This window comes from Camellia sinensis, chromosome 8 (assembly GCF_055761805.1).
Source record: "Camellia sinensis isolate YWXY chromosome 8, ASM5576180v1, whole genome shotgun sequence".
Lineage (NCBI taxonomy): Eukaryota > Viridiplantae > Streptophyta > Magnoliopsida > Ericales > Theaceae > Camellia > Camellia sinensis.
In genome coordinates, this window is record NC_138968.1 from 186,528,478 (window position 1) to 186,551,366 (window position 22,889).

Consider the following 22,889-nt stretch of genomic DNA (forward strand, 5'->3'; position numbering starts at 1 on the left):
ATGATACGGATGTGGTTTCTGAGTATTTTTCTGTGCCTTTGATTTATTGCTTAAATCAGGATTTTCAAAATTTTGATGAAAACAGCGAGGAAGAAATTCCCCCAGTTTTGCAACGATTAATCAATCAAGAGCAGGAAAGATTTGTTAAACCTTTAATGGATGAAATCACTACTGTGAATGTTGGTACTGAGAAGGACCCGCGGCTGGTCCAGATCGGGTCCACGTTGTCTTCAGAGGAGCGCGAGCGCTTAGTCGCTTTATTAAAAGATTTCAAAGATGTTTTCGCGTGGTCCTATGAAGACATGCCTGGAATCGATCCTGAGATTGTACAGCACCGGATCCCTCTTGATCCAGAGGCCCGTCCTGTCAAACAGAAGCTCAGAAGGATTCGCCCGGACTGGGCCCTCAAGATTAAGGAAGAGGTCACCAAGCAAATTGACGCAGGATTCCTGCTAGTATCTGAATATCCAACTTGGTTGGCCAACATAGTTCCGGTGCCAAAGAAGGACGGCAGGATTCGGGTCTGTGTAGACTTTAGAGATTTGAACAGGGCCAGTCCGAAGGACGACTTCCCCTTGCCGCACATCGACGAATTGGTGGATTTCACGGCAGGACACGCCTTGCTTTCGTTTATGGATGGTTTCTCAGGCTATAATCAGATAGTGATGGCACCCGAAGACCGGGAGAAGACTGCGTTCACTACCCCGTGGGGGACATATTGTTATAGAGTGATGCCATTCGGGTTGAAAAATGCTGGAGCTACGTATCAACGGGCAGCGACTACAATATTGCATGATATGATCCATAAGGAGGTCGAGGTGTATGTGGACGACATGATTGTCAAGTCCAAAGATAGAGAGGGCCACTACACCGCCTTACAAAAATTCTTTCAACGGATCAAAGAGTTTCGGCTGCGACTGAATCCCCAGAAATGCACGTTTGGTGTTACAGCAGGGAAGATGCTAGGTTTCTGATCACACAAAGGGGCATTGAGGTCGACCCTTCCAAAATCAAGGCCATCTTAGAAATGCCACCACCAAGGACTGAAAAGGAGGTGCGAGGCTTTCTGGGTAAAGTGCAATTCATAAGACGGTTTATTTCTAAATTAACCTTGACTTGTGAACCACTTTTTGGTCTCCTGAAGAAAGGAAAGAAATTCCAGTGGGACGACCGATGTCAAGTAGCTTTTGAGCAGATCAAGGAGTATCTACAGAACCCACCCGTGTTGTCACCGCCAGAGCCGGGGAGACCGTTGATACTGTACCTTTCGGTAACTGAGACTACCATGGGCTGCATGCTTGCGCAGGAGTCAGAAGACAAAGTGGAAAGAGCCATCTACTATCTGAGCAAAAAGATGCTAGATTACGAGACCCGCTATACGCCGCTGGAGAAGGCTTGTTTGGCCTTGGTATGGGCAACCAGGAAGCTGCGGCACTACCTGTTAGCCCACTCAGTAATGTTGGTTTCGTGTTTGGATCCTATCAAATATCTCTTCGAGAAACCAGCACTTACGGGTAGGCTGGCTCGCTGGCTGCTGTTGCTCTCCGAATTTGATTTGAAGTATGTAACGCGCAAGTCAGTAAAAGGCAGAGCGGTAGCGGAGTTCCTTGCCGACCACCCGGTTGAGGGGGATGAAGCGTTTGAGTATCTATTCCCAGATGAAGCCATTCTGCACGTCGAAGATGAAACTTGGACAATGTACTTTGACAGAGCGTCAAACCAGTATGGGTATGGGATAGGGGTGTTGCTGATAGCGCCTGATGATTCCCGTATCCCTTTAGCATTCAAGCTCCGGTTCAAAGTTTCCAACAATGAAGCAGAGTATGAGGCATGTATTGCTGGCCTGGAAGCAGCCCTGGAACTAGGGGCAAGACGAGTGGACGTCATTGGGGACTCGAACCTTGTTGTGTCTCAAGCAAAAGGAGATTGGAAGGTCAAGGAGGAAAGGATGATAACCTACCACCAAACCTTGGATCTGTTAATTCCTCGGTTTGAGAAGCTAAATTTCACCCACCTCGTAAGAGAGAACAACAGGTTTGCAGATTCATTAGCAACTCTATCTTCTATGATAGACATCCCGTCCGGAGTCCGGATGCGTCCAGTCATTATTGATCAGAAGTTTGCGCCAGCATACGAGTCGATTTCCGCCATAGATGAGGTTCAAGACGGCAACCCCTGGTACTACGACATCTGGAACTTCTTGGAAAAGGAGACATATCCACTAGGGGCAAATGCCAAGGATAAGAGGGCTGTCAGAAGAATGGCTGCTCAATTCGTTATCTGCGGGGGAAATTTGTACAAAAGGGGTCATCTGGGAATGCATAAGCTCTGTGTAGAAGCTGAAGAGTCAAAACGCCTGATGGAAGCCATCCATGGGGGGGAGTGCGGTGCACACATGAATGGAGTAATGCTGGCCAGAAAGATCCTCAGACAGGGCTACTACTGGTCAACCATGGAGGAGGATTGCATTGGTTTTGTTCGGCGATGCCACAAATGTCAAATCCATGCAAATCGCATGAACATCCCGCCGTCAAAGCTGTACAACATGACTTCGCCATGGCCTTTTTCAGTCTGGGGAATTGATGTGATCGGAGCTGTTACCCCGAAGGGGTCAAACGGGCATGAGTTTATCCTAGTAGCGATAGATTATTTTACAAAGTGGGTCGAGGCCCAATCATACGCAGTGTTGAAGGCGTCGCATGTCGCAAAGTTCATCAGGAACAACATCATCTGTCGCTACGGGGTGCCAAACGAAATAATTTCAGATAATGGTTCCCACTTCAAGAAATAAGTGATAGACTTGTTGGAGAAATACAATGTGGCTTTTCATAAGTCATCTACATACAGGCCACAGACCAACGGAGCGGTTGAGGCCGCCAACAAGAATATCAAGCATATACTACAGAAGATGGTGGAAACCTATCGAGATTGGCCAGACAAGCTGCCATTTGCTTTGTGGGGCTACAGGACTTCAATCAGAACTTCTACTGGAGCAACTCCATATTCATTGGTCTATGGAATGGAGGCTGTTCTACCCATTGAGATTGAGGTCCCATCATTACGAGTATTGGCTGAATGCCAGATAGCCGAAACAGATTGGCAGCAAAGCAGATTCGAAGAACTCATGCTCTTTGATGAAAGAAGACTGAAAGCACTGTACCACATCCAAGGCTATCAACGCAGAATTGCCCGGGCTTTCAACAAGAAGGTTAAGTCTAGGAATCTGAAAGAAGGAGATTTGGTGCTCAAAGACAACCGAGCTCCCATCCACGACCCAAGGGGCAAGTTCAGACCCAATTGGACTGGTCCTTACATCATCAAAGCTATCTGGTCAGGTCGAGCTGTGGTTCTGATGGACCTAGATGGCTTGGAGTTCTCACAACCGATCAATATGGACAAGTTGAAGAAATACTATCCTTGAGAGGCTCGCTAGGCCGAAAACCCGAAAGGGCGACCTAGGCAAAATTCAGAGCACAAAAAAATTAGAAAATATAAAAACTAAGCTCGCAAGGTTGAAAACCCGCAAAGGGCGGCCTTGGCAAAAGTTAGAGCGCAAAAGGAGAGTGAAAATACTCGAGTGAACCCGAGCCTGAACTACGTAAGGCTTGATTCCCATCTTCGGGATACGTAGGCAACTTCGCCTCGAAGTTCAGCCATAAACTCTTCCCCGATCAACTCTGTCCATGGTAATCATCTCAGTCATCTTTATCCATCAGCATTTATCATGATCTCCGGTACAGTGCTGTTCAAACTAGGGGCAACTTTCCGTTGCCGCGACGGTGCAAAGTTACTCAGACAAGGAGCAACTTTCCGTTGCTTTGAAGTGCCGCTTTGTTCTTCAGACTAGGGGCAACTTTCCAGTTGCAGGGATCTGGGGTTGTGCATCTCAGTGACAGATTTTCGGCATGTCCAGTTCTGATCCACATCGAAAATAGTTTTGAAAAGTTTTAATAAAAGTTGACTTTGTTCAAATCAATCTTTTTACGACTTAGACCATTTTTGGACCAAAAGCGGAAAATTTTCAGTACCATAACTTTCAATTTCATTGATTTCAAAATAGAGTTCTCCTGCTCTTGCATTACAATCGAGGTTGCTTATTTTAGTACATTCATAAAGAAAACTTGAAAATGCTAAATAAGCAATAAATTCGGGGCATAGTTGAATCAAGTATCTCTGTGTCCCCTCCCAGAGCTGGACGGAGCATCTGATGCCAAGCTGGGCCCAACCTGCGCCTCCTCATTAAGCCAATCCAAGCACTCATCGGACAAAGTGCAACTGAAAGTCGAAGCAGGGGCCAGAAGCTCTCTAGTCCTCCATGCCGTGGCATATCGGGCAAGCTGTGCACCCCGGATCGGGAAAGCGGCTGGGTACTCAATCCCCTCCGGTGGGCAGGTCTGATCATGGCCAAACTGACGCAGGAACCGGAACGGAAAATAGAATACGCAGTGGGTTAGACCAACCAATTGGATCCCAATCAGCCGGGACATGCTATAGCTCATTGCCGGGAGGTTGAGCCAAGGACAACGCCAAGCAATGCCGTCTGCGGACAAATTGCACATCCAATCGAACCACCACCTTTCGTCAGGAGCATTGACAAGGCGCTGCCGAAAGAAGTAGCCTCGAGCTGAATAAGCTGGGCAAGAGTCCACAACCTGCAACTTATCCATTAACCATACCTGGGGGGAGGGATGAAAAAATGAGAGATTAAAGAATAGAGAGATGTACGATGAGAGAAAAGTGAGACAAGGGTTTTGTGAGAAAAACCGAGCCTGAAGGCCGAGTGATGTGAGCAAATATATATGTGAGGTCGGGTGGGAAACATTACCTGCAACAGTAGTGGACTCCCAGCAAATCTGGTTGTTTCCCGGCAATGGAAAGCATCTAAACCCATCAACGTCTCGGCCAAGGTCATGGCAATACAGCTCTTTCCTTCTCTCAAACCTTGAGCGACTTCAATCAGGCGAATGCTAGCCCCGCCGGAGCTCGAGGAAAGCAGAAAGTGAGACAACAAACATAAGCAGAGGGCGTATTGCCGGAAGCCCTGCCAATAATGATTGCTGCGGTCACCAGCGTCGGAAAAACGATGGATCAAGCCGAGGATGTCCAGTTCCCCACTGCAAATCAGAGATCGAGCGTCATGCGCCGTGAGCCCACACATCCGCCCTAAAGCCTGGGCGTGACCAAAACGGAGCTGAGGCAAGATCAATTCAAAGCACTCAGACTCCATCAAAACCTGAAAATCTTCGAAAGTGGGACACATTTCTTGGCCGCCAAAGCTAAAAACATGCGTCACTGGATTCCAGAACCTTGCCGCTGCACGGAGAAAAGGAAGCTGTAGCGGAGTACGGCTCAGCGTGAATAGTGCATTCAAGCCGAAACCCCGGAAATTCAATTTTTCCGAGCCATCTAAAGAAGAAATCCAAGATGTGACATTTTCTGCAAGAAACGCCTCCATCTTTGTCTAAAACTAAGATGAAATGAATGTTCCCGGAGTTGAGGCTTTTATAGAAGGAAAAACACTATTCACGCGGACACGTGTCGAAAATCTGGCGGCTGCAGGACTGAATGGCCGGCCAGCTACTTTTTCTGGTTGGCCAGCCATTTACTTTTTGCAGAAATGGCTGGCCAGCTACCTCTCTCCACAGAAATGGCCGGCCGGCTCCCAGGGATGGTTGGCAATGCTACAGTGTATCTTCTTGGCCCAGTTTTACCCTTTCAGGGAGAGTTCCAAACATTTCCATGCAACGGGGAAACCAAAGGCCTTTATCTCCCTCTATTTCGGACGCGTTCCGATGCCCAGATCGTCAGAAGTACACTTTGTGGTTGTTGAGTTTTGCTTATCGAGTTGTTGCATTTTGCTTATCGAGTTGTCCGTCGAGCGGACGTGTTTTGTATTCGAGTCATTGCTCTCTGTTTAAGCAATTTTTGTTAAAGTCTTGTTTATTTGCGTTATTGCTTTTTGCTTATCGAGTTGTAAACTTGCTAAAGATTCTGTTATATCTTAGTAAGTTGAGTTGTTTAGTTTGTTGCGTCGGTTCACTACCTGACTTGGTGATTACACAATGCGCATTACCATTCAATTTCTTTTTTGTGCAAAGTAAATGATGCGATACGATGCTAAAAGTTCAAAATACAAACACCTTTCCAAAAGCTATTTCATTTCATCATGCTTTACAACAAATAAAGGTACAAGTTTTACAAAAATAAAACTGCCTAACAATGTGCAAAGTGCTACAAACTACTAGCAAAAAGAAAAATAAAGCAGGAAATAGCAGCATCAAAATCCTCGGGAACGGGAACGAGAAGCACGCCTGGTCCTCTTTTGTGGGACAACCTCCACACCACCATCAGAGTCGGAGCTGTCATCCTCAGGATCCTCCTCAGCCCCGCCTCTGTTCCCCGAGCCAAAACCAGAGCCTCCCTCCTCAACAGATGTCTCGAACTGACGGTCGGTAGCCTCCTCCTCCTCCTCATCAGGCTCCACCTCCACAACATGGGCCCTGCGTCTGCGGACAGGCCCTCCTCGAGCTCCTCGATAAGGCCTAGATGGCCCGGCTCCACGGGTAGGCCCGGATGGCCCAGCTCCCTGATAAGGCCCAGATGGCCCAGCTCCCCAATGAGGCCCAGGTGGCCTAGTCTGCGGCTGACCGGACCATGAAGGCATCTGAAAACAAAGAGTTCAATTCAAATGCATCAGTCCAAATATGTACATCAGACGCAGATACAAGCAAAAGCTACATGAAGTGGGTGCATGTAAATACAGTGTACAAATGGGGTGTGTGTCAGATGTGCTCTACACAAATAGTCAATCGATGCAGTGGAAATCAGCATGTCATCAGAAGTATGATAAATGCCAGAAAACTGAAGGGTACCTGAATGCCTGCGACGGACAACTGTGCCTCTCTGCGCAGGACCATGCCCTCGAGTGTGGCCACCAGCCCAACCACCTCCTCTATGTACCCTCGCGATGGCTGCAAAAATGAGCTCATAATCATCAGTAAACAGAAGAGTGTCTAAACATCTAAATGATGAATGACAAAAGTGGAGCATACCGGCGGTGAGTCCGGATCAATGGCGTATCGATCACTGGGCATCGGAGGCTCTAGTGGAATCGGAATCGGAGAGCTAGTTCCATACTGCCACGCCATCAACTCAGTAGGCATATCTGGCCATCCGAGATGAGGATGAATCGACGGAGTCGGAGGAAACGGTCTACTCCCACCTCTAGATGTGCCAGCCCTGCTAGAAGAAGGGATGTCTGTAGCTCGAGCCTGAGCCTGGTCCGAGGATGACATACCGGCAGGTCTCATCATCGGGATACGAGCTTCTGTCAAAGGAGGCATCAAATATATGTGACGATAGGTGGCGTAGTCCCCCTCCGCAACATATAGCAAAGCATCGCTGCCCAGCATGGCGCCGACTACCTCTGAGAAAGAGAGCCTGTCGGCAGTCCGCATACTAGCTGGAGGTACCGCGGGAACATCCTGAGAAAGATACCCCCGTACCTGGCGCAGAAAGCGCTCCCCCAGGAACCAGACTCTGCCAACTGGCCCTTCGAGCAGGACCCTATACCGGGAGATGCCTGACGCTCCGGTATACTGAAGTAGGAGATCATCACCCAAGGGTGCCCAAGGCTGCCAAGTAATCTGCGGATGATAAATGCATAAACCAATCAGAAATCAAGAATATACAGAGCAAGTCAAAGATGAAAATGAAAAGAACTGAAAGTTCTGAAGTACCTCTGAGTGTCGCACAGTGTCGAAGTACTGTCGCAGGCGAACCAGGGTCTCTCGAGGCCTCGCCCGGTGCGGGCCCTCAAATATCAATGAATATGGGGTCACGGGAATCCCCACCACCTCCAGCTCTGGGGCTAACGATGGGAAGTATACATAAGCCCATAGCTGAGAAAAGCAGTGCAGAATATAAGTACGAAATGCTGAGAGCAAAATGCAGACTGTAAAAGTGCGCTGTGTGTGCAATGTACAAGTAATGAAGAGCAGAAATGTAAATCGAGGGGACAGAAAATACCTCCCAAGCTCTCCAGTAGCCACCAAGCAAATCGCCCCGCCCGCGGGAGGTCGCGCTCATGTAAAAGTAGAGGGTAGCCAGGCCAGCGCCACCCCAATCATATCTACTGACCTGTGATAGGTCAACCAGAGCGCTCAACAGGTATAGCCCAATGGTGTTCCCTCTGTCGGCGAACAAGGTAGTCCCGAAGAGGAACATCAGGAAACCACGGGCATACTGCTCTGTCTCCTCGGGAGTCTCGGGCACCATCTCAGCCCGCCGAAAATGGGAAGAGAACCAAGTGTATCTGACTCTCCCTGAAACCCTATCAACAGGTGGGCGAGCCCCCAACAAATACATCCAGGCGGCCTCCCACTCGCCCATATCCTCATCATAGGGGATGGGCCAACCTCCGACATCAAGGCCGGTCAATACAGCAAAGTCAAAAGGGGTCATGGTCATGTCCCCGGTAGCAGAGAAATGAAAGGAATTGGTGGTGTCCCACCATCTCTCTACCAGAGCTGCCATCAAGGTCCTCCTGGCAGGACAGCGTGACAACCCGACACAGAAGGGGCCAAACCCCGCCAAGTCTACTAAGTCTCTGACGCCCTCCGGGAGCTCAGCATACCAATCCCGCGCCATGGTGGAACCATATCCTCACACACTGCGGGAACCACCCTGCATTCAGAATGAATATATGTGTCAATAATGAAATAAATGGGCTGTGTGCCAATAAGATGAAATGGGCTGTGTGCCGATGAAGTAAAATAAGCTACATGCAAATTCTATCTACCTGGGCTGCGTGTTCAGGAAAATTTGAAATTTGGGCTGCGTGTTCAACTTTCAGTTAACTTGTGGGCTGCGTGTTCACTATCTACCTGGGCTGCGTGTTCAGAAAATTTGAAATTTGGGCTGCGTGTTCAACTTTCAGTTAATTTGTGGGCTGCGTGTTCACTATCTACCTGGGCTGCGTGTTCAGAAAATTTGAAATTTGGGCTGCGTGTTCAACTTTCAGTTAATTTGTGGGCTGCGTGTTCACTATCTACCTGGGCTGCGTGTTCAGAAAATTTTGAATTTTGGGCTGCGTGTTCAATTTTCAGTTATTTGTGAGCTGCGTGTTCACTTTCTACCTGGGCTGCGTGTTCAGAAAAATTTGAAATTTGGGCTGCGTGTTCAACTTTCAGTTAACTTGTGGGCTGCGTGTTCACTATCTACCTGGGCTGCGTGTTCAGAAAATTTGAAATTTGGGCTGCGTGTTCAACTTTCAGTTAATTTGTGGGCTGCGTGTTCACTATCTACCTGGGCTGCGTGTTCAGAAAATTTTGAATTTTGGGCTGCGTGTTCAATTTTCAGTTATTTGTGGGCTGCGTGTTCACTATCTACCTGGGCTGCGTGTTCAGAAAAATTTGAAATTTGGGCTGCGTGTTCAACTTTCAGTTAATTTGTGGGCTGCGTGTTCACTATCTACCTGGGCTGCGTGTTCAGAAAATTTTGAATTTTGGGCTGCGTGTTCAATTTTCAGTTATTTGTGGGCTGCGTGTTCACTATCTACCTGGGCTGCGTGTTCAGAAAAATTTGAAATTTGGGCTGCGTGTTCAACTTTCAGTTAACTTGTGGGCTGCGTGTTCACTATCTACCTGGGCTGCGTGTTCAGAAAATTTGAATTTTGGGCTGCGTGTTCAACTTTCAGTTAACTTGTGGGCTGCGTGTTCACTATCTACCTGGGCTGCGTGTTCAGAAAATTTGAAATTTGGGCTGCGTGTTCAACTTTCAGTTAAACTGTGGGCTGCGTGTTCACTATCTATCTGGGCTGCGTGTTCAGAAAATTTAAAATGTGGGCTGTGTGTTCACTTTCGAATTTGGGCTGCGTGTTCAATTTTCAGTTATTTGTGGGCTGCGTGTTCACTATCTATCTGGGCTGCGTGTTCAGAAAATTTAAAATGTGGGCTGTGTGTTCGACAAATCAGTGTTTGAGCTGTGTGTTCTAATGTGGGCTGTGTGTTCGCAATTAATTAATGAACCGAGTGTTCAGAAATTTGAATGTTGAAACTACATGTTCAAAGATGTAAGGAAAGTACTATGTCACAAGCTAAATGTTTAAGCATGGTGAGGGTGCGAAATGTAAAATACAGAAGATGAGGTAAATACCTCTCGGGCCTCGTGAGAGAGATGCTGCTCCGGCTCTCTGAGAAGCAGATCCGTGGGTGCTCTCTCGTCAAAACTGGTAAAATGACGGAAAACGGCACGAGGGAGGACGTGCGCTGCCGGACGGTACCTCCCGGGAATGAAAGGGCGAGTCCTCGGGGGTAAGGTCATGGGATCGAAGTCATCACCGGCACCTGAAAAGCCTCCACCGTGGGAAGAATTGCCCGCCATGTTCAAGAATCTGCAAAAGGGAAGCAAAAATGAGCAAAATGAGCAAAATTGGAAAAAGTCAACAAAAGTCAACTCTCGGGAAATAAAAAAGTCAACAAAAGTCAACTCCCGAGAAAATATTCTAAATATTAAGATGAACTTACCTCAAGTGGTGAAAATGCAAAGAGAAGCTCCGAAGCCGGAATTTAATCGCTCCAAAGTGTTTAAAACTAAGTGTTTTTACGAAAACAATTTGCGCGAGGCGTTGGAAAACGCGCGTAAAACTCAAAACTGGAGAGAAAAGTGTTGAAAGAGGCAAGAAATGAAGTGAGGTTCGGCTGCCATTTATAGGCCTCAAGCCTTGGTTTGAAAGAGCATCAAAAAGGAGGCAAAAAGACCAAAATGCCCCCGGAAAAAGGGCATGGCCGGCCGGCCCCTATTTCTAGCTGGCCAGCCATCTGCTTTTTGCAGAAATGGCCGGCCAGCCATTAGCTTTTGTGGAAACCGGTTGGACACCCCCCCTTGGGAAGATAAGTGGCCGGCCATGCTCCCCACATGCTCACCTAGCTCTCTGCAAATTTTGAGGAAGATCGGAGTTCCCGGGACCTGAAAAAGTTCAAGAAAAGTACACTTCCGGTCGCAAAATTGCTCCGTCGGGACTTCGGTTTCAAGTTCTGACATGTGTCTCATCATCATTCATCAAAATCAAAGTGTATCCTTTTTGAATGAGTTGTAACCTTTCAAAGAAGCAGATCGGAGGCCGTGATCGAGTTACCTTCGCCGAAACACGCGTTTCCGTACTCGTTGTTTCACGACGAATGAACACCCTGATTCATACTCGTTTTGTACTTTCATGCACATATCTTGCATTCTCATGGGCATACTCACATTGTCATGTACATTTCTTGTTATTTGTATACCTCTGTGTTTGAGCATGCGTTGTCGCGCATGTTCCACTCTTGCATTGCGATGCATACACTCACCGACGCCGCGTGTGTCGAAACTTTCGGAATCGCGTTAAATATTTGTTGTTAGCATATTGTACTTGTTGCAATTTCTCTCTTTTGCAGGCACGATATTGTATGTACGGTTCAATTGAGGCTGGCGCGACCAGACGAATCGCGCAGGTATCGTATCTTCTCCGTGTGAGACATGGCGGAGATTGAATAATCCTCCGCATTCTTAACTGCATGAAATGTAGTTGTTGCTTTGCATTCTTGCTTAAAACTGTTGCATCTATTTGCGAATACTTGCTTCATTACAGCTTGCTGCATTTGCATAATCATTGGGTTACCTTCGGCTTCTTGCATATCATTTGCATTTTGCCCCCTGCCTGCGGGCATGCCTGCGGGCACATCTCTGTCTATCTTGTATGTTTGTCTGAGTCTTCGGCCTTGTCAAAAATAGGTCGTCTCGGGGCTTTGACATTCACTCCCGTCACTTGTGACTTCCGAGTTCTGTCAAAGAGGGGCAACTGTAGACACCCCATTTTTGACCGACCTTAAGACTCAGACGTCACCGATTGAGCGCTTGGTGATGTTGCATAATGTGCTCGTTCAGAAGTTTCAGAGTCGCGGCCGTAAGCCCTACCTCCGGACTTCCGAACCCTTTTCTGTGCCTTGTCTCGGTTTGCGAACTAGACTCGGTTTTCTCTGTTTCTTTTCCTGAAGGGAGGGAGAGGTCTCGTAGACCATTTCTCAATGTCCGTAGGCTACATTTGGTGGCCGTAGGCCATTTTGCCCATTTCGGAGTCCGGTTCCCGGTTTTCGGAGCCGTCAGGCCGTGTGCCTCGGTTCGGGACCGCTTAACCATCTCCTATTGCTCTGATTTTTGGCATACATCTTATTTTCTCCCTTTTGAGGGACACTGGGGGCTGAGAAACCCACTTCGAGGTCGAATACCATTTTCGGTGCTTAACAGCCCATTTTCGGGACCCCGAACTGCGTGTTTTGGCCCCGGAACGTTCGTTTTGCAACGGTTTTCGTTCATTTTTGGAAGGTACCTCTGTTTTATCACAAGGAAGGTCACTGAAGGGTGGGAGGCCAGCAATTGTTGCAGCAACCAGTTATCTCTCCTCCGGGGCCTCCCGGCGCCCGTTTTTGCAACTTCCGGGCTAATGTTGAATACCTTAGGGGTAGTGTTGCCAACTTTCAACCACATATCTGTGATCTACACATCTGGGAGGCCACTAAAAGTTGGTGGCCGGCCATTAAGGTCACCTGACCCTTTTGACCCCTTTCTTCCGGGCTAATGTTGAACCCCTTGGACCTTTTTTCTTGAACTTTGAACCACATATCTGTGATGTACACACCTGAGAGGCCCCTAAAAGTTCATGGCCGGCCAGTAAGTCAACTTGACCCTTTTGACCCCCTCTTTCCGAGCCATTGTTGAACCCCTTGGGCCCACTTTCTTGGAATTTCAATTACATGGTTGTGTTGTACACACATAGGGCTACCTCCCCAATATCTGGCCGGCCAGAAAAGCTCGTTGACCCTTTTGACCCCTAGCCGGCCGGCTAGGGGGTGTGGCCGGCCGGCCACCTCCAGCAAAAGTATGAGGCCGGCCGTATTCTCCTCACTGTACCCTTTCCAGCTGTTGGGCAATATCCCCCAGATATTTTCTGTATCCGGGGGATATTTTGGGAGAGAGTTATGCTCTCCAATTCACCCCCCTTTTACACCCCTTTCTTGACCTTATAGCCAGCTGAGGGTCTCCTTCTTGAGGGTTAGAAAAATTCCTCTCCAAGCACAAACCCTAAACTCCATTGTCATCCTTCTCAATTCTCCAAAAAACCCTAACTTCTTAACCTTCATTCCTTCTACACCACCAAGCTCTACCACCACCATCTCATTTCCAGCAGCAAGGGAAGATTCTTGAAGGCTAAAGAAGCTGCAAATCAACCCAAGAAGCAACAAAATCTCGAATCTTCAAGGGTAAGTTACACTTTTACCCTTTTGACCCTTTATCTTGTTCCATTTCTAAGCCCCTCTTGCTTTTTGTTTCAAGCTCCGGCCCTAACTGAAAAGGGCCATATTTTGAGCTCATCTTCACTTCTCATTAAGGGCTCAACCCTGTTTGAGCCCTCCATAATACACTTGCTTCATTGACCATCTTGTATGTCATAGATTTGCATGCTATTTTTGACCCATAAGCAATTTATTTTCGAGCATGTTGTAAACTGATATAGGGCTTATTTTGAGCCCCTCTTCAACATTGGAGAAGGGCTCAACATTGTTTGGTGTCTCCATGTATCACTTGTAGTTCAATCCCTTATTTGGCCCCATTTTTTGCATAAGTTGATAGCCCTCTTGGCTTCTGTTTTTGGACCTTGGTCCGAACTGAAAGTGGCCTTGTTTTGGCCTATACTTCATGTTTCATTCACACTTTTTTCCTGTTTGGTGATTATTTTATATACTTCATGTTATAGCACCTTTTGGGCCTTGTTTTGCATCCCATTTTTAGCATATTTGTATACTGATTTTGAGGCTGCCATATACTGTAAATGTTCATATTTTTGGTCCATCTTCAGTGTTGTAGAAGGAAATTTTTCAGTTTGGGTTTAGCTTATACCACTTGCTTCATTACCCCTATCTTGGCCCCTATTCTTGTATGCTATTTTTGCCATACCTATATTTGTTGTTTGGCCATGTCTATAACTGGAAAAGTGGTTATCTTGGGGCTTTCTAGCTTCTGTCTTTGCATTGCATGTCCATGTTGTGCATATTTAGCATGGCTATAGGCCATTTCGGGTGCCTAATGTTGCATTTCGGGACATTTCCTTGCATTTCATATCATTTCGCTTCATTTCGGGACTGTTTTCCCCATATTTTGTTGCTGAAATTCCATTAGCATGCTTGCATATCATTTTTGCCATGTTTCATCGCATTCCATCATCGCCTCGGTTTGCGTGCCCGTGTGCACGCATTTCGAGGCACTCCATTTTTATCCGACGGCATCCGATGTGAGTGTGGCTGAGGCTCACTCATGTTGGTATAAGCCCATTTGTCATTTTCATGTCATTTTAGCATCGCCTCGGTTTGCGTGCCCGTGTGCACGCATTTCGAGGCACTCTATTTTTATCCGACGGCATCCGATGTGAGTGTGGCTGAGGCTCACTCATGTTGGTATAAGCCCATTTGTCATTTCCATGTCATTTTCATTGTATCTGTCATCGCCTTGGTTTGCGTGCCCGTGTGCACGTACTTCGAGGCATGTCATTTTCATTGTATCTGTCATCGCCTCGGTTTGCGTGCCCGTGTGCACGTACTTCGAGGCATGTCATTTTCATTGTATCTGTCATTGCCTCGGTTTGCATGCCCGTGTGCACGTACTTCGAGGCATGTCATTTTCATTGTATCTGTCATCGCCTCGATTTGCGTGCCCGTGTGCACGTACTTCGAGGCATCTCATTTTCATCATTCTGTCATCGCCTCGGTTTGCGTGCCCATGTGCACGTACTTCGAGGCATCTCATTTTCATTGCATTCCGTCATTTTCTCGGTTTGCGTGCCCGAGTGCACGTATTTCGAGGCCTATCATTCCATAGCATTATGTATGTTAGGATTGTATATTAGTTGCATTTCATGCATATCATGCATATTGCATCATGTCCGGAATAGGAATTAGCTCGGGCACGGGAAACGAGGTACATTTCGTACTCCGAGTGACGGAATGTGTCTCAATTCCCCAGTCACCGACACTCCGGATTACCCATGATGGAGTTAGGTTTTAGCTGTAGTTTCATGTGCATTCATCCTATATTGAGTTGTGCATTTCGATTCCTCGGCCATCATGCCTCGGTATGCGTGATTGGTGGCACGAGGATCGAGACATGCATATATCTGTGCAGATACATTGCTATGCCCCTTTCCTGCTCTCTGTTGCAGCAAAACGAAGAATCAACAATTTTTCTGGGCTCAGCACGCATTTCAAGAACAGGTGTAAACAGAGGCTAATTGGGGCATTCCGGTGGATTTCCGCGCAAGACAACACGGACATGCATCATCCATCAGAAGCAAGACAGTCCCTGGCTCGCACGCCAGTTTTATCTGCTTTCTTAGTTAATTCATTAATTAATTAGAAATCTGTAATATTCTTTTATTCGGGACTGTAATATTTAGACTGTATTATTTATTCGGACCCTCCGAGTGAGGGCGCAACTGTAATAAGTGTGGGTGAGTGTGATGCATGTCTTCCAATCCCACGTCTTTCTCCCTTTTATTTATCCGCTTTTGTTGGTTAGATTAGGGCATGTTTAAATTAGCATACAGTATGATAGCATGTTTGCATTCATCCATCTGTTTTGCATGCATCGGGCTCGGCGCATCATACTAACTGTATTGTATTTTCAATTCCAAGTTGAATACATGATAGTTGTAGCATTCCATACGCCATGTTTAGAATAGCCGAGCCTACTATAGTTGCATTTTGCATGTGTTGCATTAGGCATTTCTGTATACTTAGGATTCATGCATGATTTCTAATAAGTATCTATTTTGGCTTGGAGTACCCGGTGAGTTTTATGCTTTAGCATCCTTGCATGTGTGTGAGTGAATGCCATGATAGCATACTTACCATGAGGCTATGTGCTTATCTGATATAACTGCCTGAATGCCTGTGGGTGAAGGTTGGGTTACTTAAATTGGAATAAGTCACCAAATGTTTTCAAGCCTACCTGCGGGTAGCAAACCATTTTCAAAAACAAACAAAAAGTGTTTTGTTCCAATCCAGGCGACCTGGTCTATACTTATGTACTGTGTACATCACATAGTAACCTAGGCTAATAAACCGGTTTAAGAACTCACAATGTTTTCAAAAATCGATATCATGGTTAGTAGAGGCCGGTCTTTGACCGGGCGAGCGGGGGTGCTCACGAAGTGACCTTCCCCAATCGTACCCAAGTTCCCGAGCCGAAGCAGCTTTGGTGATAACGGACACGTGGCCTTTTGGCACCGAGTCAGGGTTTCCTAAATTTCCCAAAATAAAATATTTAGGTGGCGACTCTGTATCTGGCAAAACAGTCCATGTTTGGCACTACTTTTTCAAAAATCAGTTTTCTCAAAACGACTTGCCAGATTTGGACTCTTTGGTTCAGATTAAGAACCGTGACAAACATTGAGAGTCCGAGCTGTAGCGAGGCCCCCCCGCGGGCTTGTGACAGGCAGCAGAGAGAAGTGGCCATATGGTGGCACCAGCAGTGATCAAGTGGCTTGAAGAGCTTGAAGACATAAAGAATGAAGTGAATTCAATAGAAGCAAGTATAGAATCGAACCGCAAAAATAAAGGTATACATTTTCCAGCTCCAAGTTGCTGCTTTCCTTGTGTATTGGGTGTAGAAAAGAACCTCATCGAGGTTAAAAGACTCATAGAAGCTGCCAGTTTTCCTTCAGGTATGGTGGTTGAAAACTACCAATTGAAAAAAGTCGAGCACATCCCGGGGCCTTCAATCACAGGTCAGTCAACTGCTTATGAAAATCTAATGAAAGTTATGAATTTGTTGAATGATGATGTTGCTAGTGGTGGTGGTGGTGCAAGTCGGATTGGGGTTTGGGGTATGGGAGGAGTTGGCAAGACTGCTCTGGTAAACAACTTGAACAACAAGCTTGAGACTGCTCCTGCTGCTGCTCAACCTTTCAGCATCATTATATGCGTCACTGTCTCCAAGGAATTCAACTTGGAAAGGCTCCAAACACAACTTCTGAACCGACTGAATTTGGAGGTAAAAGCAGGAGAAAGTATGAAGAGTACAGCAAGCCGACTTCATGAACGACTTAAAATGGAGAAAAGATTCCTCCTCATTCTAAGGCCAAGTTTGAGGTACGTAAAAAAAGCCAAAAAGTTAAAAAGTTACTCAAAAAATTAAAAAGTTAACACTATTCACCAAAAGTCAACAATTACGGCTGCACAATTCCCAATCCTAATTTTCCTCTACAAATCAATTTTTACAATTTTTTATTACACATTTTTTTATGAAAAGTCAAAAAGTTAACCCAAACATCCATATTTTTTCCCTTAACTTTTTAGTCCAAAAAGACAAAAAGTACACTTATTTAGGACACCCCAAACGACCCCTAAATGATGTCTGGGAGGCAATTGATTTGGATGATTTAGGTGTCCCACAACCACAACCGCAACCAGAATTCCCTATGGAAACACTGCTAGAAATAGAGGTTTTAGAGGCGTTTAAAAAACGCCGTCAAATCATTTTGTGGCATTTTGCACCAAACGTCGAAGATGCGGCCGTCGCTATAAGTTTATGACGCTTTAGAATCGTCGCTATATCACTATAGGCGGCGTTTTTAAATGCCGCTAAAAGTTCTAACAGTAACATGGCATCACCATAGTATTTAGTGACGTTTTTAAAACGTCGTCGTATCTCTTTTTAAAAAAATCTAACCGTTGGCTTGATATTTAGCGACGTTTTTAGAAACGCCGCGATAGCCTCTTTTTTTTTTTTTTTAAATTGTGCTATTTTTATGTGATTAAACTAAAAAAATACCTGCAATAAAACTAAAAAATAACACTAATATGAAATAATAACTCCCATTCAAAATAGAACATTAATTCACTTTTCCATTCAATTTAATATCCAATCACCATTAATTCAATTTCATATCCAATATCCATTCAATTTAAGACTATTTACAATACAAACTTTAGGGAAGAATTGTGATTTGATCCTGCATGTTTATATATTCAACTTGTTGCGGTTTTGACAGATCTGAGAAGCTTAAGCTGTGTAGGTCATAATCACTGTTGATAGGCAGTTAACAATGCTTTAAAATTTTGAATTCAGACATTCTCTTTCCCTTCTTCATCAGCCTCGATATCATCAATACCAACCCAATGGGTGAAAGCAAAAAGAAATTCCTTGAAGTTCACCATTCCATTTCTATCTCAGCCCATCTTCTCTGCAACAATTAGACAAGACTGAGCAACTCGAACAATATACATTAAAGAAAATGAAGAGAGGAACATGAAAGTTTGTTTAAAGAAGATCAACACCCCAATCCATATGAAAGGATTTATATGTTTTTAGATTGCGCGTGAAATTTCATTGGTTCCGTAGTCCAAAAAGTTCTAGCCAGTAGCCACTCACAAGATTAATTGATTGTTTTTTGATGAATATGCTTGAATATCATCTATATAAACAGGTGGAAGCAATAATAAGTTCCCTTACCCTTAGATCCTGTAACTCTATCCTCCCTTCAGAAGGCCATGAAGATGGTGGCCTTCTATCTTTCACAATTGCTGGAGGCTCTGGAGGTATGTGCATAAACTGTTTGATTCGTTCCACTGAAATAACATAATTAGCCAAGCTGCTATACCATCGAATCATGAACACTTGGGTGCTTGTCAAAGCCAAAGCATAAGAAAGAGAGAGTCCAACAAGCCCTGCAAAAATAGACATGTTTTAAGAATCTAAAAGAAAATTTCTAAGCAATAAATGAATTATTCCACTGAACCATGGATATACCTGGATCAACATAACCCTTGGGAAGTAAAACCAAGCGAAAAATAGCAATGAATAAAGTTAGATTTTGAAGTGCTTCTACTTTCAAAATTAACCACTCCATGGTTGCATTGGAGTAAAAGAAAAGTTTTGCATCATTGTCTATAAGCTTTAGGTAGCTTTGGAAGAACCTGTTTGCCATGTTAAATGCTCTTATAGTTACCACTCCAAGTGAGGTCTCGGCTGCATAATTCATGACAGGTGCTTTTGTTGTTCCATTGATTCTCATTAGTTCCCTTGCAGAGGCTTGATAATATCCCTTGAGTCAATAAAGAATTTTCTTAATTAAAATTTTCCTTTCATCGATGAAAATAAGAAAAATATTACTATTAAGTTGGAAAATGAAACTCACCTGAACATATTTTGAAGCCACTGTAGCAAAGAATGCTACAAAGAGAACTTGCCACGTGACTGACGCCATAATGCCAATGATTGTTACCCGATTCAATTAAAGGAGCAACCACAAAGGCAAATGAGAAAGGTATGTCGAAATCCACCACACATAAATCTGATGAAGCCTACATATAACAAGCATGTATATAAAAGTGCATATCAGTAACTAGCTAAGCAATACATCACACTTCACTACGATACACAAATACTATGGTTACTTTAGAATTGATTGAAGAAGAATAAAATCTTACTCGGGTCAAAATTCGTTCAACTGGGGTGGAATCAAAGAAGAGCATAGGAGCATTGAAAATAGAATTAGTGAGATCTGAAAAGAAAGCCTTGGAAGCTTTTAATACTAGAAAAGCAGCGGATAAAGACCTTAGATATACAAAGAAGGTACTTATTGTCGAAATTATAGTGTATACTCCAATTAAGATGCCACTACTAATTTTAGGAATTTGAATGCCGAAAGCTAGCCAATAACTTGAAACAGCTTGAAGAGCAACAAAACCAATCTGAGTAATTATAACTGAAGAAAGCATCAACGATCCCTTTGAGACGAGGATGTAATCCAAAAATGGCTTCCATCCAACATTGCCAATTTCCTTCTCTTCTTCTTCTGTCAGTTGTATTCCTGGCAGACCTTTGACAGAAATATCCCCCTCACTATTTTCTTTAGTAAGGTAGGACCCTCTAGTCTCTTCCATTCTATCCATGTATTGTGACTGAATTTCACTTTTATTTTGATTAATTGTAGGATCCACGACGGGAATTGAACTTTTGTGAGCATTCACAAGCTGTTCAAATGTTCCATGGATAGTTTTTTTTTCTTTTCCCTAATGTAAGAGCGGATTAAGCAGTTATAACTCAATTTATAGCTCTTCCTAGACCAAACATTGGACCTCATACTTTAAATCCTATTAACTATTAGGTACTTCAAATATAGCTAGTAGGCATTAACTCACACAACTTTTGGGGTAACATTGGCAAACTAAATTCTTAATTATGGATCTGTGCAGTTAATAGACTGCTTCTAGAAAATAATAGTAGCATAGAAAAGTTTTCTTTGTCCATGATGACCAAATGGGAAGAAAAACCACAGCAAAATTCATTGAGCCAAACAATAAATAGCAATATCAGCCATAATAACAGACATTACTTGGAGAAGAGATTGTTGATGGTGGAAAAACTGGCAAAACTGCAGAAGGTACACAAAAAATTAGCATAGCATTTTACATCAATCATTCAAGGACAAGGACACTACAGAACAACATTCTCTCTAACAAGAAACCTGATGGGAGTGAATAGTGAAAACGAGCCATTGTCTGGAACAGGTCCAGATAAGCCATTGTCACATGATCACTACATCTAGAAAATAATGTAACATTAGCAGTCCACTGAAAATGAAGGATATATTTGTGTATAAAATACCAGAACCCCTGGAATTTACCTCATCTCCTATTTCTCGTAGATATCTAATAAAATTCTGGAATCGATTTTTATACCCGGACACGTAACTGCAAATTCAACAGAAAACAGGAGAGAGGTTAATGAAACCAAGTCAAGCTACAAAAGACCTATCAGAGTTATAGTTGATGTTATAACTCCACACATCAAACAACAGCTAAGTTAGAAAGCTAACCAAGTCACGTACACGGCTACAATTTACTGTTAAATGACCTTAAGCTACCAATGTAATTGGAGAAACAAACAAATTATAACTAAACCCCATACTAGAGCACATTGCCAGACTTTCATTATAAGAAACAAATCCAATTTAAGCAATCCTAATCTATAGATCCCACCAAGATTTTTGCACAAAATGTTACAAACTTTACAGCTTTATTCCAAATCTAATCCATACCATAGATTCAACTTTGGATTAACAAAACAATAGATACACAAAGATTCTCGTATAAACTAATCCAAAATTAGAATTAGATACTCACGCAAAGGGATAGGGCTCAACAAAGAGAGCAATTCAGCGAGGCCTGGAAATAACACATGGATATAAAGAGAACAGGAATATGCAACGTATTTATAAAACGTCGTTAAATATTAATAAACGTGGCGTTTAAAAAAACGCCGTTAAAAAAACACCGCCTAAACCCATTTTAGAAATCACTTATCTTTTCATTATAACATGTTAACAGTGAAGAGCTTAGTTTCAACAATTAAAACTCATACTGCTTGACTAAAGTAGAGAGCACATATGAGTGGGCTTGAAAGAGTACAAACCTGTAACAGTTCAAGACATCAAATATGGTTTTGTTAATTAAATATTTATTATATGTCTTGAATTATTGTCACACATGGATATAAAGAGAACAGGAGACACTAAACTTTGAGGTAATTTGAACCACAGACAGTAGACTTGAATTAAATAGTACTAATTTCGTAGTATGAGAGTTCAACATGTGGCCATTGAAACTTCAAAATGTGGGTCTGCTTCTTACATAGTTCATTTACTTTAGTACTATTTTCCCTTCAGAAATAATTATTTTCTTTGGCACTCCTTTTTAATCATGCAATGTATTGTGCTAGTCTGAAAATGAATTGACTCTATTAGCATGTTTTAGCAAACAATATGTATGGAATATATGTATATATGTATGCAAGCAAACCTATCTTATGCATCAAAAAAAAAAAAAACAAAACAAAACTAACCTGCCCTGAAAAAATAGAGTGATGAATAAGACAGAGCTGATCAAAGCTCCTTAGCTTCTATAGAGATCTGCAAGAACCACAAAACGAAATTTTTTTAAAAATAAAATTTTTACCCAAAAAATAAAAATAAAAATAAAAATAAATATAACCCAGCTCAGAAATCAAGGAAAAAAAACAAAAACAAAAACTTGCCCAAAATTTCTCACTCCAAAACCTAGGAAAAAAAAGGGGGCAAAAAATAGAAATCTAACAAAGAACAATAAAGAGAGAACTTCAACTTGAGCTTGGCATATAAACAAACATGTAATACACAAATAAATCCAAATATTACACACAAGATTTGAAGGTAGAGAAAGTGAAGAGATTGGAGATCTGTACCTCAAGCTAAAGAAAATCTGGAAAAGGAAAGTGTATATGGGATTGTAAATGGATAAGTGTATATTCAGAGATCTTTCAACTTTTTCAACATAACAGATCAGAAAAGGATGTGTTCAGACACAAATCAACTCCTCCTCCTCCTCATCCCCTCTCTCTCTCCCTCTCTCATATGTACGAGAGATGTAAAGATGTGTTGACACCTTGGACAAAGTGATACAAACCCTATGGGTAGAACTTACCCACGAAAATCGGCTTGCAAGGGGGGGTGTCCAAACAGACCTATATTCACAAGGCCTCTGTGTTTTGATGTGGGATGATGGGATCACAACACAAGCTCCTTTAAAAAAACGTTTAAATAAGAAAATGGAATTTGATGCATCAAATTGCACTAGCCATTACAACATACAAACAAAAGATTGTCCTGTAACATAAAGTCATTGCCCAAATAACTTAAAACAGGACAAATATCCAAATAGGTTTGATTATTGATGTCCTATAGTGGCCTTATATGAGTTAATTGACTCATTTCATAAACAAAGATCATCTCCACATCATTACTCTTCACTCTTCAGAATCCT

The 22,889-nt window shown here is 43.7% G+C and overlaps 1 protein-coding gene, 1 long non-coding RNA gene and 1 pseudogene across 3 annotated transcripts in view; 1 reads left to right on the forward strand and 2 right to left on the reverse strand.

The window, feature by feature from the left end:
- LOC114294262 (disease resistance protein At4g27190-like) overlaps nucleotides 1–22,889 on the forward strand; it is a 41,475-nt pseudogene that overhangs the window by 15,091 nt on the left and 3,495 nt on the right. Inside the window, exons 3-7 of the transcript XR_014339236.1 lie at nucleotides 16,522–17,177; nucleotides 18,182–18,236; nucleotides 18,515–18,626; nucleotides 20,286–20,473; nucleotides 22,771–22,787. The product of XR_014339236.1 is annotated as a disease resistance protein At4g27190-like (transcript). The remainder of the gene's footprint in view (nucleotides 1–16,521; nucleotides 17,178–18,181; nucleotides 18,237–18,514; nucleotides 18,627–20,285; nucleotides 20,474–22,770; nucleotides 22,788–22,889) is intronic.
- Nucleotides 6,825–8,658, reverse strand: LOC145797455 (protein MAINTENANCE OF MERISTEMS-like). Its single transcript, XM_082884599.1, has 4 exons — nucleotides 8,029–8,658; nucleotides 7,740–7,901; nucleotides 7,053–7,646; nucleotides 6,825–6,971 (listed from the first exon to the last, which is right to left on the reverse strand). Exons 1-4 carry the CDS (start codon nucleotides 8,647–8,649, stop codon nucleotides 6,825–6,827), a joined length of 1,524 nt encoding a protein of 507 aa, XP_082740725.1. The 5' UTR covers nucleotides 8,650–8,658.
- On the reverse strand, nucleotides 17,914–18,755 carry LOC114294267 (uncharacterized). Its single transcript, XR_003640415.2, has 2 exons — nucleotides 18,541–18,755; nucleotides 17,914–18,271 (listed from the first exon to the last, which is right to left on the reverse strand). It is a non-coding gene; the product is annotated as an uncharacterized LOC114294267 (long non-coding RNA).

Bases quoted from the DNA above. Each gene is read 5' to 3' on its own strand.
- LOC145797455 (XM_082884599.1), bottom strand. From the start codon at position 8,649: ATGGCGCGGGATTGGTATGCTGAGCTCCCGGAGGGCGTCAGAGACTTA. The intron at 7,902-8,028 runs GTATTTTCTGTC...TGCTTTTCTCAG, and splicing joins GCTACTGGAGAGCTTGGGAG to CTATGGGCTTATGTATACTT. The intron at 7,647-7,739 runs GTACTTCAGAAC...TATCATCCGCAG, and splicing joins ACACTGTGCGACACTCAGAG to ATTACTTGGCAGCCTTGGGC.